The 17,951-nt window shown below is 34.4% G+C and overlaps 1 protein-coding gene across 2 annotated transcripts in view; it reads left to right on the forward strand.

Annotated features, from left to right (window-relative positions):
- The first annotated feature begins 971 nt into the window (after nt 1-971).
- Nucleotides 972-17,951, forward strand: part of sev (receptor protein-tyrosine kinase sevenless) — a 47,488-nt gene continuing 30,508 nt past the window's right edge. For both annotated transcript variants that reach the window (XM_089737522.1, XM_089737523.1), the window contains exons 1-2: nt 972-1,397; nt 9,637-9,696. In XM_089737522.1, the coding sequence (XP_089593648.1) occupies nt 1,194-1,397; nt 9,637-9,696 (264 nt within the window). In that variant the 5' untranslated portion in view covers nt 972-1,193. The remainder of the gene's footprint in view (nt 1,398-9,636; nt 9,697-17,951) is intronic.

Raw genomic sequence — 17,951 nt, forward strand, 5'->3', positions numbered from 1 at the left:
TCGTGCATTTATTTCGGAAGTATTGTAGGTATTTATTCTATCATCACGAATTTTCGCAACGCACGCGATGTAAGCAATATGCTAGGTACCTCATTTTTTTACACCTTGAGTTACATTATTCGAGTTTTAATAAGGATCCCTAATTTTTGAAAATATTATATAGCGTCACCCACGGATACAGTAGCTTCCCAACAGTGAAAGATTTTTTCAAATCGGTTCAGTAGGTTCGGAGCCTATTCAATGCATGCAAACAAACGATCAAATCTTTTCTCTTTATAATATTAGTCTAGATTAGTTATGTTGGCTACGTTAATTGTCATTGCGAAATCACTACATAGTATAAAACAAAGTCGCTTTCTCTGTCCCTATATCTGTCTGTCCCTATGTATGCTTAAATCTTTAAAACTACGCAACGGATTTTGATGCGGTTTTTTTTAATAGATAAAGTGATTGAAGAGGAAGGTTTATATATATATATATATTTTTTTTTTTTTTTTCTTTTTTTTTTTTTTATTGCCTTTGTAGGCAGACGGGCATACGGCCCACCTGATGGTGAGTGGTTACCGTCGCCCATGGACTTCAGCAATGCCAGGGGCAGAGCCAAGCCGCTGCCTACAAATATGTATAATAACATCCATTAAATAGTGGAGAAATCAATAATAAATTACAGTTTCCGAAGCGAAGTGAGGGCGGGTCGCTAGTAATTTATAAAACAAACAAAAAGAAGTCGTCTCTATCGTTTCCACTTTTATAGTAATTTTGTTTTCATTCAATAGTCATGAAGAGATGCGCTGTGCTCTTGCAAATTATATCTTAACAAGCGGGACCTACATACTATTATGACATAATACGCATCAACATGTTCATGGACAGGGACTGAGGAATAAGAGCATAAACAAAATCGCAGAGTCGTAGCGCCCAATCGTAGCGTACTCGAGGCGTGTACACGATTCCTCCTCAACGAAAACTCATACAGTAGTCACTAGTCAGTACACAAGTAACTTCCACTGCGTATGCGCACACGAATAGGCTACTACGCGCGCGCTTTTTAAACAAACGTTATGCCGGTACGCGCGTTTTCGTTTTAAATAAAATCCTCGTTAGAAACGCCATATTTTTCTGAATCTACAGATAATATAAATGATTTTAAATTCTTTTTTTTTCTGACATGTATTTTGTTGTGATCAACAAAAATGTGTTGTGATGGTCAAGAAGACAAGAGTCGACGACGTTGGCATTGGCCAGCGAGCACAATGAACAGGCCGTTGAATTGGCACAAATGGCTAGTGTTGTCCGTGCTCGGATTGGCTTTGTCCGCTCGTACAATTGGCTGCGATTACACACAGAAATTTGGAGCGGAAGCTGTGGCTCGATGCAATGAGAAATGCCCGTTTCAGGTTTGCCTTCAAATTTTGTATTTACACGAACGTATTATTTCGTGGATTTCACTGTAACATAATATATTATTTCGTGAACAATAAGGTAACATGATAAAGCTTGTTAGACAATACATTTTACGTTGACCTTGTGGTTGTATTAAATGTACATTTAATAGTACTAGTGGTCCTCGCAGTAGTCGAAATTCGACTATAATTAATTGAAATTAAAAGTTTAAACATTATTATGGTTCTATTGTCAAGTACTATTATATTTCTATAATAATACAGATTTCGCCAAAACTACACTATAAATAAATAATATTAAAGACAAACAATATTAATAAATTCTCAATTTGACCACAGACTTTAAAAAATAACAAAAGTTTCACAATTGACAACACACAAAGAGTATATTTATATGTATGCGTTGTGGCCAATATATGGTAGTGTGTGTAATGTTTTTTTTATTGATTTAATGTATTTTCAATGCATATTTTTTTTTAAATATTAGCATCATGCACTTCTTCTCTATGTTCTCTATAAGTGTGGGAAATTTCATATTCCTCCGTCTGCGCAATTTTCGTAAAAAGGGATACAAAGTTTTTGCTTCACGTATTAATATATAGATTTTCTTTGCTCTATATGTCAAGCATGATATACGTATGAAATTATTATTTCGGTTTTAGAATATTGTAGTTGTTTTTTTGTCAATATTGTGTTGACGAAAATATTCTGACATTTGAATTTATTAATTTAAACCTTATAAACCGTTATTAGATCAGAAGTAGCCAAATATTACGTACTCTGTAATAATGAATCTAAATAATTATAATATTTAATGAACTATTTGTTCTACTAAATAAATACACGGGGAAGTAAACGAAGAATGATGAATAATGATGAAAATTAAATTTAAAAATGATGTTTAAATTGTGTGTCATTTTTTCTTTTTCTTAAATGCGTTTAAACTATAGAAACACTTTATACATATATCTTTAAATATATTTGTTGTCTTAATGATATTAAAGAAAATAAACAGCCTTAATCCTGAAAACTTAACATAACAAATTTATTTGGAAATTCCATGGAAGACGATTTCGAAGAGTATGCGACATTTTTTTTTCATTATCTTAACTATTAAGCAGACGCAACTACAAAAGTAGAGTAAATGAGAGATATATTAAAGTTATTTCAGCTAAGTTTTCAGCCATCATTTTACGGTTATTATGCTTGAGTTTCAAGGACAGAACAGCCACTTTGGTTTTGAATACATCGCCTATTGGATGTTCGTTATGTTACTGGTAACAATAACACAAATACAATGTAATAAAGATTATGGTTGATCTCTTCTCGTTCATCTTCGGCAGTTTTTTTTTATTCCTTAGATGGGTGGACGAGCTAACAGCCCACCTGGTATTAAGTAGTTACTGGAGCCCATAGACATCTACAACGTAAATGCGCCACCCACCTTGAGATATAAGTTCTAGGTATCAGAATAGTTACAACGGCTACCCCACCCTTCAAATCGAAAGACATTACTGCTTCACGGCAGAAATAGGCGGGGTGGTGGTACCTACCCGTGCGGACTCACAAAAGGTCCACTAGTTTATTACACAAATTATAATTTTGCGGGTTTGATTTTTATTACACAATGTTATTCCTTCACCATCGAAATCAATCGTGAACATATTTTGTTAAGTACGATTTCATTAGAAAAATTGGTATCCACCTGCGAGATTCTAACACTGTTGCATCGTTAGATACGAATACATCTTACGTCTTATCCTTTAGGCCACGACGACGTCGAAGCATTCCGTATTTATTTAACAAATAAAATAATTAAATCCTTATAATTCCATCGGGTCGCGTTGGTCCACAGACGTTGCACTCGAATACGTTATATCAATCAAATTTGTAAAAGTGTATTTGCAAAATACACCGTATACTTGATAAAACAATGTTTTTTTCAATACTGATAAAAAATAATACAATTTTTAATCAAAGTTGTTAAGTGAATTTTACTCAAGATCAGCTGAGTTCAGAAATTGCCCAGTTTAATTTAGAAACTTCCAATCAAGAATCAGCCCTTCAACTATCTTCAAGTTCAGACTTGATGAATGTTTTATTGTGTTGCTTTTGAAATTTTTAGTCCCACGTTGTAACGTAGGAAATGTAACAGCAGAACCCGGTATCCCTAATGTTGTCTGAATAATTAAAATATTTTTTTTTATGTCCGAGTACGCGTTTAATCTCTTTGCGTTCCTACGAGTAAATCATTCATCCAATTAGATAAAACTTAGTACAGTTGTTGTTGGCACTTCAGGGGATGTTTCTGTCATACTACTATTGAAGTAAGTGGCGCACGGGTAGTCTCAAGAGATTGATCGACCGGGCTTCACAAGTTCGGCATAAAACTTAAGGAAAGGTTTGATTAAAAGTACGATTTTAAATTGCAACCGTTATTTTGATCGATCGGCGGACAAGAAAACACGGTCTAAACGGAATCACTCCTGTGCGACTGATTTTGATATATATTTTCAAACAAATACATTTTAATATTTTTTTATTCTGTTATAAAATATATACTTTAACTAGCTGACCCGGCCGACTTCGTAGTGCCTCAATCGATAAATAAAAGATCTAAGCTTTTGTATAAAATAAATTTAAAACAGACAAAAGGAATCCGTCCGAAGGGGGACACATCAAAGGAAAAACAAAATTGTTATTTTTATTTAATTCGGAGCATTTTAATATTTATCTACCTTTTAAAGCTTCTCTGGACTTCCATAGATAATTCAAGACCAAAATTAGCCAAATCGGTCCAGCCGTTTTCGAGTTTTAGCGAGACTAACGAACAGCAATTCATTTTTATATACATAATAATAATATAATATAGATTTTAAACAGTAAAACAATAAAAGCGTAAATAAAATATGTACCTCGTATCGTAAATGTTCATTGATAAAACGTTGCGTATTCACTGACATTGAGGGTTTTGCTAGAGTGAATGTATCTGCGGCGATCTGCAGGTTCGACGCTCATACAATTAATTGTCGGCAATTAGCGACCCACTGTAATCAACGCAAACATGCTAAATATAGATCGGAGTTTCTAAACAGCGCTATGGATCTCAATGATTTGGATTAACAAGACTTTTAATCATGCGCTGAATTCTTTATTATTTAATGTAAGTAACAAATGACATAATTTCATTCACACGTGTTGCAGTCAAAATTTGTCTTAGCAAGTAAATTACCTGCCCTATTATTATTCAAGATGAGCCATCCACGACATTAAGTGAAAACCTACCACGTGCAATGTATGCTTTGCTATGCGACTAACGTAATTTCAGAGTAGGTATTGGTATAAAGTAAAAATGTGAATAAGCATTTGAGTACATTTCTTATATATTCATTCAATATTCAAAACACCATAAAACAAATAATTATTTAATTTTTTACTTAGAGTGTGAAGCCAAAGCCTGAAATGCTATATCTATCTATATATTATAGGTATATATAAAAATTAATTGCTGTTCGTTAGTCTCGCTAAAACTCGAGAACGGCTGGACCGATTTGGCTAATTTTGGTCTTGAATTATTTGTGGAAGTCCAGAGAAGGTTTAAAAGGTAGATAAATATGAAAATGCTCGGAATTAAATAAAAATAATAATTTTGTTTTTCCTTTGATGTGTCCCCCGTCGGACGGATTCCTTTTATCTGTTTTAAGTTTATTTTATACAAAAGTTTAGGTCTCTTATTTATCGATTGAGGCACTACGAAGTGTGCCGGGTCAGCTAGTATCTTATAAAAATAACCTTAAGAACAATGTATTTTTGCTAATCCACGATAATAGGTACAAAGCGGGTATAGCAGTATCACCACCGCGTTGCGCTAGACCGTTGACCCCAAGCGTCATCTGATTTTTAATCGTGTTACATTGCGTTCATTGCAAACATTAAACAATTTTACAAACCCGCTTTTTATGTTATCGTTATGATTATAATACCTTTTATTCGCTTTTAGGTAGACAAACATACAATTCAGCTCATGGAGAGTGGTCATTTTCATTCATGGATGTCCATCCACCAATGTCAGGGGCACAATCAAGTGGCTTATAACTCTTGTCGAAACTATCTACCAAGGGTTATTTTACGAACATATTTTGTAGATTAATACGTATCATTTCATAGAAAAATCCCAAAAAACAAAACCGCACGTATCGTATGTCGACGCTGAAGCCTACAAAGTGACCAGTCTGGATCCGGTCTCACGCCTACTCCAAACACATATATAATATGCGAGCGTGAGCCTGCGATTTCATATTCGCTTTAAATTTGGATTTATTTTTATAAGCAATATAAGTAACGTATGCAATATAACACACCACTGAAGTACCTCCGGAAGACAGTAGTTTGTTTATGCCCAAAGTATTACTAATGTCTTTGTGACATTTACCACTAAGCAACAGATGATCATTCGTTGCTTATCTACCGTCGAAATAGAATCTGCAAGTCTCAGTGAAATTTTCAGTAATTTTTAAAATTTGGTTTGAATTGAACTCTGTACCGGACTAAATAAAAGCACATCGCGTATCTAAACGTAAACGAGACTTGAAGCTCAGTAGTTTCTGATGGCTGCCAATCATCTGCTTTTTCCCCTACCTAATCGTAACACCAGCCCTAGCAAGAGCAGTGCTTCGCTGTATCTACTACAGGATCGGAATCGCGACCCACTGAGAAGAACGGCCGCGAAACTCAGTGAGTTATGTCTATGATCTAATTCGCACGTCAAACTCTACGTCGTACTTTTGCGTGCCTGAAGAGCCTAAAAGCACCGAGAGTGGATCCAGGGGAATTCGACAAGACATGTTTTGGGCGACGGCGGTTTTACTTTACCACTTCGCCTGGGTCATCATTTGCCTATCGCAGCAAGTAAACAGCGAATATATGGATCTTTTAATTAAATTCGGTAAATTTTGGTTGTTAAGTGTGACCGAAATTTAGATCAATTTAATTGAAAAAGTGACGTGATGGTTACATCATTTTACTTGCCATATCGGCATCAAGCAGCTCGATCTTTTTTGTGCATATTAAATCAAACCTCATCCATCCACCATCATAAAAGTTCGACTCCCGTCCGGACTCCTAAAAGTTTCTTTTGAGTTTTGCATACTATATTTAGTAATCACATATTTTAAATATGTTAAAGGAAGTGCGCCCCTTATTCTACATTATAAGGCCAGTTCAGTAATTGATTTAGATCATGTTTAAGACTAATCGTATGCTTACGTGCCATGTGCTTACGTGCACTCTCATTAGTACCTATCCGTAGTATTACAAAAGTACTTATTTTCGTTTATCTGTCGCGTAGGTATATCTGTTACAGTCAATATATTTTTTCTACAAAATTGTAGTCTCTTAATTTATGGTCGTTAAAATTACATAATGCACCGACTAAAATTCTTGTGACACAAATATTTTCATACAATGCTAACTAACCATAAACAAAATATACCAAAGAGTTTAACTAGGCTTTCTTCTTAGTAATAGCTATTTTTAAATATGTTTAATGAGTACAAAATGAACACTTGCTTGACTGAAAGACATGTTTATTTAATTTTTAACTGGCTTAGATGGGCTTACCCGGTCGATGTGATGCTAAGCGATGTTTGGAGCCCATATACATAATAACGTGAATGCAGCTGTCTGTCTAACCGTGCAAGAGTGTGTTCGCATAAGAATGCATAAACACTTAAGCAATTAAGACCGCGTTTGCTCTCAATCGATTCTAGCACCAGAGATTATTTTGCATTGTTTATGTCTTGTCATAGTTTCACAGCTCTAAATCCTTAAGTTTGAAGTTTGAGGTTTGAGGAGAGTCTTCTGCAATGGGCAGCGGCTAGGCTATGTCCCGGTTTGGTTATGATCGCTATTTTTCAGATTTAGCGATAGTTTCAGCCGGAGCGTTACTTTGTTGCAGTCCGAAAATCTATCTATCTACTAATAGTATAAAGCTGAAGAGTTTGTTTGTTTGAACGGGCTAATCTCAAAAACTACTGGACCGATTTAAAAAAATCTTTCAGTATTATATAGCCCATTTATTGAGGAAGGCTATAGGCTATATAACATCACACTAAGACCAATACAAGCGGAGCACCAAAAAAGAATGTTTCAAAATCAGGGTTTTTTCCCTTTTGAGAGCCACCGCTGCGTGCTCTGCAGAAACGGTTAAAGTTTCGCTAAAATAATGTATGACAAAACTGTTCCTCTTTATAAGATCTAAAAAAAGTCTGCGACAGCATATGTCTATATGTTAAGGTTGGCTCACTATAACGTTTTTTATGCTAACCAAATTTGTTCGAAAGTAAAGCATTATTTGTGAACTATTCCACGCGGACGAGGTCGCGGGCAAATGCTAGTTATAAAATACAAATGGCAATGTACGATTAAGACTATCCATAATCTTTTAGTATTTTTGAACCTAGAACACATACGTAATATGTTTCAAGGACCTTTTTAGTTTCGAAGGACAAATCAATATACGTTAATGGATTAAACAGGTAGTTCGAACGAGATTTTTATTTATGGGAGTAGTCAGAGCGAGTCGATTGCCACGGTCGGGTGCGCACGCGCGTTCAACGGAAGCTATCACAACAACTGTGACTCCGGTGGACGCATCCTCCCGAACCTGTCCCTATTATAAAGTAACCGTTCCAATAATTAAAATTACTTTCACGGCTTAATCTCACGTTTATTCACTGTCAATATATTATTTATGAAGTTTCGAATACTTTATGGTTCGGCTTCGGCCTTAATGACATTTTTATTTCAGGATATATTCATATATATCATATAAGACCTGGCTTCGGCTTTTTTGAAAAATTATTTCAGAGAATATATAGAGCAGACAAGGCTGTATGGGCTTAGATCCCCTTGCCTTTCCTAACAAGGAAAAATTGTACCAAAAAAAAAGACTTTATGGTTCATGTAGAAAGCGACGACTAAGATGTCAGTGTCGACATTTGAATATTGTGATGACTACCGTCAATTCTTATAAATATTGTTACAGTAAAGCTCCATATTCGCGCTTCATTCATTCGCCTTTCCACCATTGGTGGATTAAAAAAATCGATCCATTCTCTATATTCGCGGCTAAAATTCCTTTATTCGCGGATCTAATCGGTACGGACAAATTAATAAAAAGAATTCCAATATGTAGGTACCTATCCAACTGTATATCCGTTGTAATCGCGCTTTTCCATATTTACGGTTTCTTTATTAGCGGCATATTTCCGGAACCTATACCCCGCGAAGAGATTTTTCTGTATTCAAAATAAAAAAAGGTAGCTAGTTAGCATTCAAAACGCGAAATGAAACCGTAAAGTAATTTTAATTATGTCTACGACTAACGAAATCCGAAAAAACCTGCTCGTTCCAACATTATTCCAAAACTATATCTAAGTTATTAAGCTACTAAGAACAGTAATAATAATAAGGCATTGAAAATTTCATTGCACCTACCACCATTTACTCTGCACTACCTTTGGTTGACTGGTAGAGAATGCCTTAGGCATTAAGCCGCCAATGTAAATTTTACATAAAGTGTAATAAATAAATAAAAATAAAAAGTGTGTGTGTCCGCTCCGACGCACGACTGGAGTTTACTGGATATAAAAAATTAAACGAAACAATACGAGAAATAGTTCTATATTACGACAACACGATACACTACAGATTATTAACAAATTAACGAGACACAAAACAAACGACTAACAAATATATGAAAATACAATAATGAGAGAAACGCGCGATCAGTACGAGGCTTTGTGGCGGACTGCCGGCGCAGCAGCCCGGCGCGCATTTCGTGTGACATGCGCATAACGCATTTCGTGTGACATGCTAGTACGATTTTGGTCCCCATAATTTTCATACCCCGGGCCTATATATGTAAATCGATTCTAAAGGAGTAAACTCCAAAAATGTCAAATTTGCTTTTTTTTACCATATCAACGAAAGAGGCAGGATGATGATTATACATAACCGTACGGACTTTTGAACAATACACCGTATCAGAACCTAAGCAAACCGATAAAAAAAACTGTTTCTATTTTTATTACCTTAGCTGAATCCTTAAACTCGGAAAACAAATCATGAAGTTAAAACACGTGGACCGCGTACCAGTTTACCAATCGTTGCTCTAATAATAAAATAAACAGTAAAATTAGATCTTTGATTTCAAGAAAAGAATTTTTTGCAGAATCGAACTGGGGAGGGGCACTTCGACGTGAGCTGTGGACCTGAGTGCAACGTTCAACAGGTAAGTTGTATCGTTTTAAATATTTATAGGGAAAATAAAATGGTCAACTAACAAACGAAGCAGCTAGCTCGTGTAACGTGTCCAGTTACCCGAAAGACGTCCATGCTTTTCATTAATGTGAAGGACTGTATTCTGAAGGATAATTTCCTTGAATGACGAAGGAGTAACTAGGAATACGGCACATGTTACTAATGATTTTCTAATTAACGCCAATAAACGATCGCCCTCAATTTATTTTATATTGGGGGTTCACAAAATTTGAATTTGGTATAACTTAGAAGAATGGGCATAGACGTTAAATTATACAGAGATTTCGACCTCATGTTGCAGGTTGGGTACCAGCATTCTATAACATGTCTATGAGCCCTGGTTACCAATTGACGCAAGGTGGATTGTGAGCTCGTACATCCATCTTCGTAATTTAAATAAATACCTACACGGTTATCTTTTCATATTACACAATCATAGGATAATTTCATTAGTAAGCTCTCGCCGAGAACTTCACACTACGTGAATGAAGTACGATTATCGCTTATATTTAAATTTTGAGTAAAAAAATTATAGATATATAGGTTTACTTCGATTTTTGCGAGTCAAAAACATAATTAAAACTACTTTAATCTCGCGTTTTGATTCTCATTATATGTATCATTTACGACGTTTCCTAAAATTTTCAGTAAAAACATTATATACATAATTACATAGTATCATACGTCCTTCGATTTTTGCGAGTCAAAAACATAATTAAAATTACTTTAATCTCGCGTTTTGATTCTCATTATATGTATCATTTACGACGTTTTGTAAAATTTTGAGTAAAAACATGATATACATAATTACATAGTATCATATTTCCTTCGATTTTTGCGAGTCAAAAACATTTAATCTCGCGTTTTGATTCTCATTATATGTATCATTTACGACGTTTCGTAAAATTTTCAGTAAAAACATGATATACATAATTACATAGTATCATATTTCCTTCGATTTTTGCGAGTCAAAAACATAATTAAAACTACTTTAATCTCGCGTTTTGATTCTCATTATATGTATCATTTACGACGTTTCGTAAAATTTTCAGTAAAAACATGATATACATAATTACATAGTATCATATTTCCTTCGATTTTTGCGAGTCAAAAACATAATTGAAACTACTTTAATCTCGCGTTTTGATTCTCATTATAACATTTTGACGTTTCGAATACCTAACAGTTTTCGTAATCACGGACGACTGTAAATTTTTATACTGACGAAAATACTATTATGAAAACGAAAAACGTCATATTATCGATCGTTAAATAAATGGTGTAAAAATAATCTAAAACGGAATCTCATATCACATAGGTACACATGCATTGTATTGGTAAAAAGAGGAGGAAGAATGTGTAAATTCGATCAGAATATGGTAGATATTTCAATTGAAAGCTAACGTAGAAAACCAATCTGTATCAGATTGAAAGAATAATATAATATCATCAACCATATCATATAAAAAACACCATATACAAAGCTTAATAGCGCAAAAATTAGGAGAATTAATACTGAAATTGTCCAAAAGAGAAAAAAGAATGCTTTTCAACGGAGTGTTAATAAGTTTAAAACAGTAGTTAGAACCCTATTATTATTCCAATATTAAGAAGGATTTTTTTCGTCCAGGTTTTGAATTAAAGCTACAACATTTTATTATATCGTTCAAGATGTGCTTATGGATTGCTTTCTTGTTACGAATTGAGATGCGTAAACAATTTACAGTAAGGTTATAACTACAGCAGATAACTAAATAAGAATACTCGAAGTTATGACCCGAGATATATGGTATTTAATAAATACTGTGTCCATAACACTTGATAACAAACATATTAAGATTACATTTATATGATTTGTCCAAGTTTTGACTGATTTTACTTTAAAAAAAATATACACTTTGAAATAAACAAGCAGACTTTAAAATTAATATTAAGTTCATTTTACTAACTTTCCCACAAACATCCATCAGAGGCATTCTCTGTTTCGTCTATCTACTAACAATTTGTGTTATCCGTCACTTGAATACACAAAAACTGACATAAAACGGAATGTTCCCGCCAAACTCTGACGGTTCCTACTGTTTTATGTCAAAATTATCAGTCAGTACCAATTTACGCCCCTGCGCAAAAAGTTCAAGTGGAGTGACGGGGCGCGCTCACCCCTCGCACGTCGTTGCGCCGGCAATGAAGTCAATTGACTTGTTTCCATTTGAAGCAACTTTACATGACTCTGTTGCTTCGCTAATACAAACAATAATCATTGTTTGCTTGAATGACCATACCGTTAAGGGTCAAATAATAATTATGATAAAATGTTATTGACCATTAGCAATATCTAAATGGTAGGCATTCCAGAACACGTACCTCTTTAAATATACTATAGGTACATTTGTTTTTGATGCAAGTTGAAATTGTAATGAGTTTGTTTATTAAACGATTGCATACTTCCAAGTATTGGTTGCTATCTCTCATCACTATTAAGGTGTAATGGCATTGCATGGTTACGGTAAACGAGATGCATGCCTTCCTTAAGCTATTTGGGTGCTAATGTTTACGAGTGCACGTGTATCGTATACACATACTTCGTTAAGATCTTCCTTTATTTGATTACCTATCACATCGTTATCATTTAAACGATTTCAGTTGAAAACATTCAGAATATTCGTGCAGTCTATTTCCGCTTTCAATTTTTCCTTTGCAGAGTTTTCTTTCCGTCTACTAAACAATCACTTTTTTACCCACTCCCTATGATTAACCAAATATGTAGATCGTTGTCTCACCATCTGAAATAATCAAAAATCTGAAAGCAAGAGTCCGTTTTGAGCAAAAGTACTATTGTTATTGGAAGCTTCATGCACAATCTCGTTCATTGTAATTACTTAAGACACTTTTTTGAACGATAGACTAAGTTCGATATATGGTTCTTAGCTTTGCCGATAGCATCTCAATTTAATTAAATATCGTGTGGTGTGACGAAATTTTATTATCAAACATTATTCATCATCATTATCCTGCCCTTCTCCCAGTCACCTGGGGTCGGCGCAATATGTTTTTTCTATACTCTTCTATCATATACCATTTGTTCGCTCACTCCCTTCTTACCCATATGGTCTTTCACGCAATCCATCCATTTCTTCTTAGGTCTACCTCTTCCCCTATATCCTTCCACATTCATAGTTAACATTCTCTTACCAATCTCATTTTCATTTCGTTTCATCACATGTCCATACCATCTCAAATGCGCACTTCTCAGCTTCTCTGTCACATGTGCCACTTTCAGACTTCCTCTAACATATTCATTCCGTATTCTATCCATTCTCGTTACTCCACACATCCATCGCAACATTCGTAGCTCTGCTGCATGCAATCGCATTAAACATTATTATTTAATATAAAAAAAAAATAAGCAAGCAAAATTAAAAGTGGTGTGTGAGTGGTGGTCATCCACCATGGAGAATGGGTGCAGTGCCATGTCAAGCAAGGGTCGCGTGAGACTCGACGCCGGATGGACGCAGGAAGGAAGCTGCTAGTTGCCAGCCTGCTCCCCTCGGATCTATTTTAGAGTTCATTCATTTTATTCCAACATTTATACAATGTGCTCAATGAAGAGTTGCATGTAGCTTAAATGGGGATCGTTTTTTTATTTAATTTAATTTTATTTTATTATTACCCATTGTTGAAACGAAAAACTAGTTCAATTATAAATAAATCAATGTTGAAGTAAAATTCCACATTCAGATTAAGTAATATATTTAAATATCGGAACGTGGGTTCACACGAATAACGAATTGTTAATGTGGAGATATTTATGGAAAACTAGGGGTATTCTTATGCTTCAGTGACGTTATTTAATATATGTACATATTATTACACCATTTTAAATAATTTACCTTATCGGGACAACCGTTGTACTTACTAATTAAATTGAGACTTCAAACATAAGTAGGTCTTGATAACGTTTGACAAAATTCTAAAAAGTAACATTTTTTTGTCGCCTTTTTCATATTCCACTGTTTTACCTCAAAAATATTTTTCCAAAGATTTCTAGATAATTATAATCTCTTCTTAACAAAATGTTACCTTATAACCGAGAATCATCAGCAAACAACAGTAGGTACTTTTGTATTGTGTTAAATAAAAACTAGTTAGTTAATTTGGTGTAAACAATGAATATTTTATTTCAAATAATATATATTTAAAATACTGCATACTACTGAGAAGATACAAGTGAAGAATATCCATACAAACATAACTAAATTTTAACAAAAATAGTGAGTCCCGTGATATAAATTAAGATTTAGTTTACAGGGTCACTAACCACTAGACGAACAAGGTAATCGAAATGCTGCTACATTGTGAACGTGGGAAAATAACGTTAACGTACAATAATACTAAATAATTCATGTAGTCAGTAGAGCAAAAACATCAAAACAAAAGTTAAATTTTCAACGTCATCATAATGGTCTGACCAACAGGTGAGCTCATGAATATTCGGAATAATTTTACGGTAACAAATTAAAGGCTAGTTCAACGTACTGTAAACAAATGCTCGTTGTAGCTATAATACGATTCCGTGAAAAACATGAACGTTAATACAAAATTCACATATTCAAAACTTCATGCAAATTTGAATTTCGGCATAACACAAAAGAAAAAACACGAAAGACTACTTACAAAGCGTATCATCAAAGAGAACAGTATAATTGTTAATACCATAATTGAACGATATTTGCGAGTTCCAAGAACGAGGCAAGTTAACTTTCTCGATTGAAGCGAATACTTTTTTTGTTCTTTTGCAGTTTCTCAATTGGAAGTTTAATTGAAATATGCGACATATGAAGACAGTAGCTAACCCTCTTTTCAGCGGTTCCAAATACCTTACAAACTGCAACTACTAATGCAATATTTATAGGCTCTTCTGGATATGGCAACTTGTTGTCATTCAACTAACACAGACAAAGACTTTAATATTCTTCATCTAAAATTAAGCATCACTTTATTCAATTATTTTAAAGGAAGTGTAATTTTATTGTTATCCGTCTGTAAGCTATTTTAGTCTGAGTTAATTATAGCACTATAATTCTGTTTGGTTAATAAGTCTAATGAACCGTCAAGTTTAAGTGACGGAATGTCTAGCATTAATTGAAAGTCAGACAGGTTTCTGTTTCATTCGCAACTTTCAAGTGACTCAATTCACTATAGCTAGGTCGTTGTAGTGAGCCTTGTGGGACGCTAATATCAATCAGAGGTCCTTGGACTGATGGCAATATTAGGAGCAGCAGTAGTAGTAGCAACAGTAGTAGTAAGGGCAACGCAAAGCCACCGTTACCCGAAATATGTCTTGTTGGACCCCCCGAAACCACTCTCAGTACTTTTAGGCTCTCTAGTGTACATTATCTGTGTATAAAACAGACAAAATCTCGTAAAAAGTCAACGAGCAATACAGCCGATCAACTAAAATATAATTAAAATCGTTCAGATATAACAAAGTTATAAAATTGTTCATTTAAGATTTTAATAATTATGTTGTCGCACTAGGAAAAACCGCTCCATTAAATATAAACTCAATCTTCATATGCACTATATAAATTTGTTACCCTTTTGATAGCATGTTGGTCAAATTTTTCACTATGCGGAGAAAAGACAAACCATCCTGTCTCAATCCCCACCAAAAGTTCAAAAATCTCGAAACATAACTCCCGAACAAAACTACTTCTTCAAAATACGTATAACGTTTCAGTTTACATGAGTTCTTAACACTCTTGTTTTCGAATGATTGGATTTAATAAAAAAATAGACGCATAAACTAAAAAATTCAAAAAAATTAAGGTAAATAAGAACTACTGAGGTAGCTACTTTTTTCTAAATGAAACATTAGTTAATAAACAGTGACAAGTGCGCTCTCCGAACCTTCGTATCTGTATTGGAAACTCGTTCTTTTTTTGTTTCTAAAGTTTTGTTTTTTTATTGATATCTGTTTATGAATCTCATAGCAGTACGTTACATATAATAATATGTACATTGTAATGGTGTTTGTAACGGTCATTGTTACGTTTGAAACTTGGTAAGTTTGCCAAGGTTTTGTACATGCTCTTTTTGTCCTCACGGATTTAGTACGGTTGTATTACGATATTCTTTTTGTTCGTTCAATAACATCTTTAAGCGATAAACACCACATTTTCTGAAAATGATTGTCACCGAAAAAATAATGCATTCAGTAATTGCTGAATCAAAACTACATAATAATAATCATGTACGAGGTGAAAAAAAAATCACGCAGATTCCTTTGGCTAACATGAAGAATATAGTGAACTCGCTTCATCGCCCGCTAATTCTTATTTCCTCATTAGATGGCCGGTTGCCGAGCTGCGGTTGCGCTGCGCCCATTCAGCAGGTTCCCCTTTCGTCCCTCGCCTCCCTGCCATTAAACCCCACTCGTCCATTCAAATCCGTTGAGCGAAATTGTCTGGAGTGCACTCAGCCACTGCCGAGTGTTTTGATTTATTGACCATTTATTGGACACTTAACGGTAGATGGATCTCAGAAATTCAAAAAAAAAAACAACAACAACAGTGTACATACCTATGCTTATAATCAGGATATGCCACGACGTCATAAGATGTTGTTAAGCCATTTGTGTTCGCAGCCAGGAATGTCGTAACTCATATTTGCGCTATTAACAAAGTTTCTACTATGTTGTTCTCTTTGATTTATACATTTGCTCATCGCTTACACGCTTGAATTAGATAACATAATAAAAATAAAAAAAATATCTTTTCAGTAATTTTTAAAGCATTGCCTTATATTTTTTCTTAATGGATTTTTTATTAAAATAAGCGTAGTGCCATCGAGTTCACGTTCACGATTCTGTTTGTCTTTTGACTGATAAAGACCATCAGTAATACTGATCAGTACAGAAGAGCCCTCGAGCGGGCGGGAAACACTTCGGCCCCAATTCGCCTCAGCATTATCCAATTGCCAGAATCAAGTAGTTGGCGTGGGCCAAAGCGTGACCTGTTTATGTATTTAAATTTCCAAACGTTTTAGTTAATGTTTACATGTAAGATTTTATATCTTAAATAGCAAAGTATTTTAAGATATTTTAATTGACGTACGCTACGAAACAGTTTGCTGTTTGAAAAAAAAACCATAATGCTCGTAAATAAAATACGGTTTCGCGTCACAAACAAAAAGTTCTAACGTTTTACTGGTTTTTTTTTAAATTATTGATAAACAGATAGCAAGTTACACATCATCAGCGAGTGATTGCCTCGTGAGCTAAACTTACAAATAATTTGTGAAATATACTGGGGCTTATTATCGGCGGGTTTATCTCAGGTCAGTAACGCAGGAACTATGAAAACCCAACGTCGTGTTGTTTCTTTGGCGCCTATTTACAAATCGGTCGCACTGATATGAAATGATAATTGCGATAATTACGATTTTTAATTAAATTAAAAATTACGATCTATTTTTTTATTTCATCTTACTGCGCGATAAACATATAATTATTTTTCTTAATTCAAATTATGATTGCGCAGAGTTCTAAATTCTCGGAGGAGTCGGAGGATGAGTAGTTTGAGAACTGATAAAAACAACAAATCTATGCTTTTAGCCAATCAGATTGATTGTTTTCTGTTTATGCTAGTAACTTGTTCCTGATATTACTTCGGATACTGTCCCGTTACTCTCTGTGTAATTGTGGAGTTAATAGGTAAGGAGTTATTATATTATTATTAACTTCAGCAACAAGGGATACCTAAATGTAGAAAAATGTTCGAAAAATTCATAACTTTATGTATAGTTTTTAAAACAACACTGTGTTTTCATATCCATTAGATCAAGTATTTTTTTATTTAATAAATCAACGGACAAATAGTGGATATCTATCTAAAACGGAATAAATTCATTATTTAGAGTAAAAACCGCACAGTGTTGCAAGGTTTTTTTTTATTAATTTAATTTAGATACGCGATTTGTAATATAATTAAAATGTTGTGATCCTCTTATCGTAAAGGCGGTTTTCTGGTGTCAAAGCGTATTGTGGGAGCGCACAGCTATGCACAAAAACCCTGTCTGTTTCTTTCGCGCAGCAATCATTCCTTTCGGTTTGAATTCGTCGAGCGCGACGAAGAGTTAAAGGTGCAACCCACATACACAGCCTACCGAGTTACACACCGGATCTCCTCAGTGGTTCGCGATTTTGATCCAGTGCTAGATTCAGCG

Source organism: Bombyx mandarina, chromosome 23 (assembly GCF_030267445.1).
Source record: "Bombyx mandarina strain Sakado chromosome 23, ASM3026744v2".
NCBI classification, from domain to species: domain Eukaryota; kingdom Metazoa; phylum Arthropoda; class Insecta; order Lepidoptera; family Bombycidae; genus Bombyx; species Bombyx mandarina.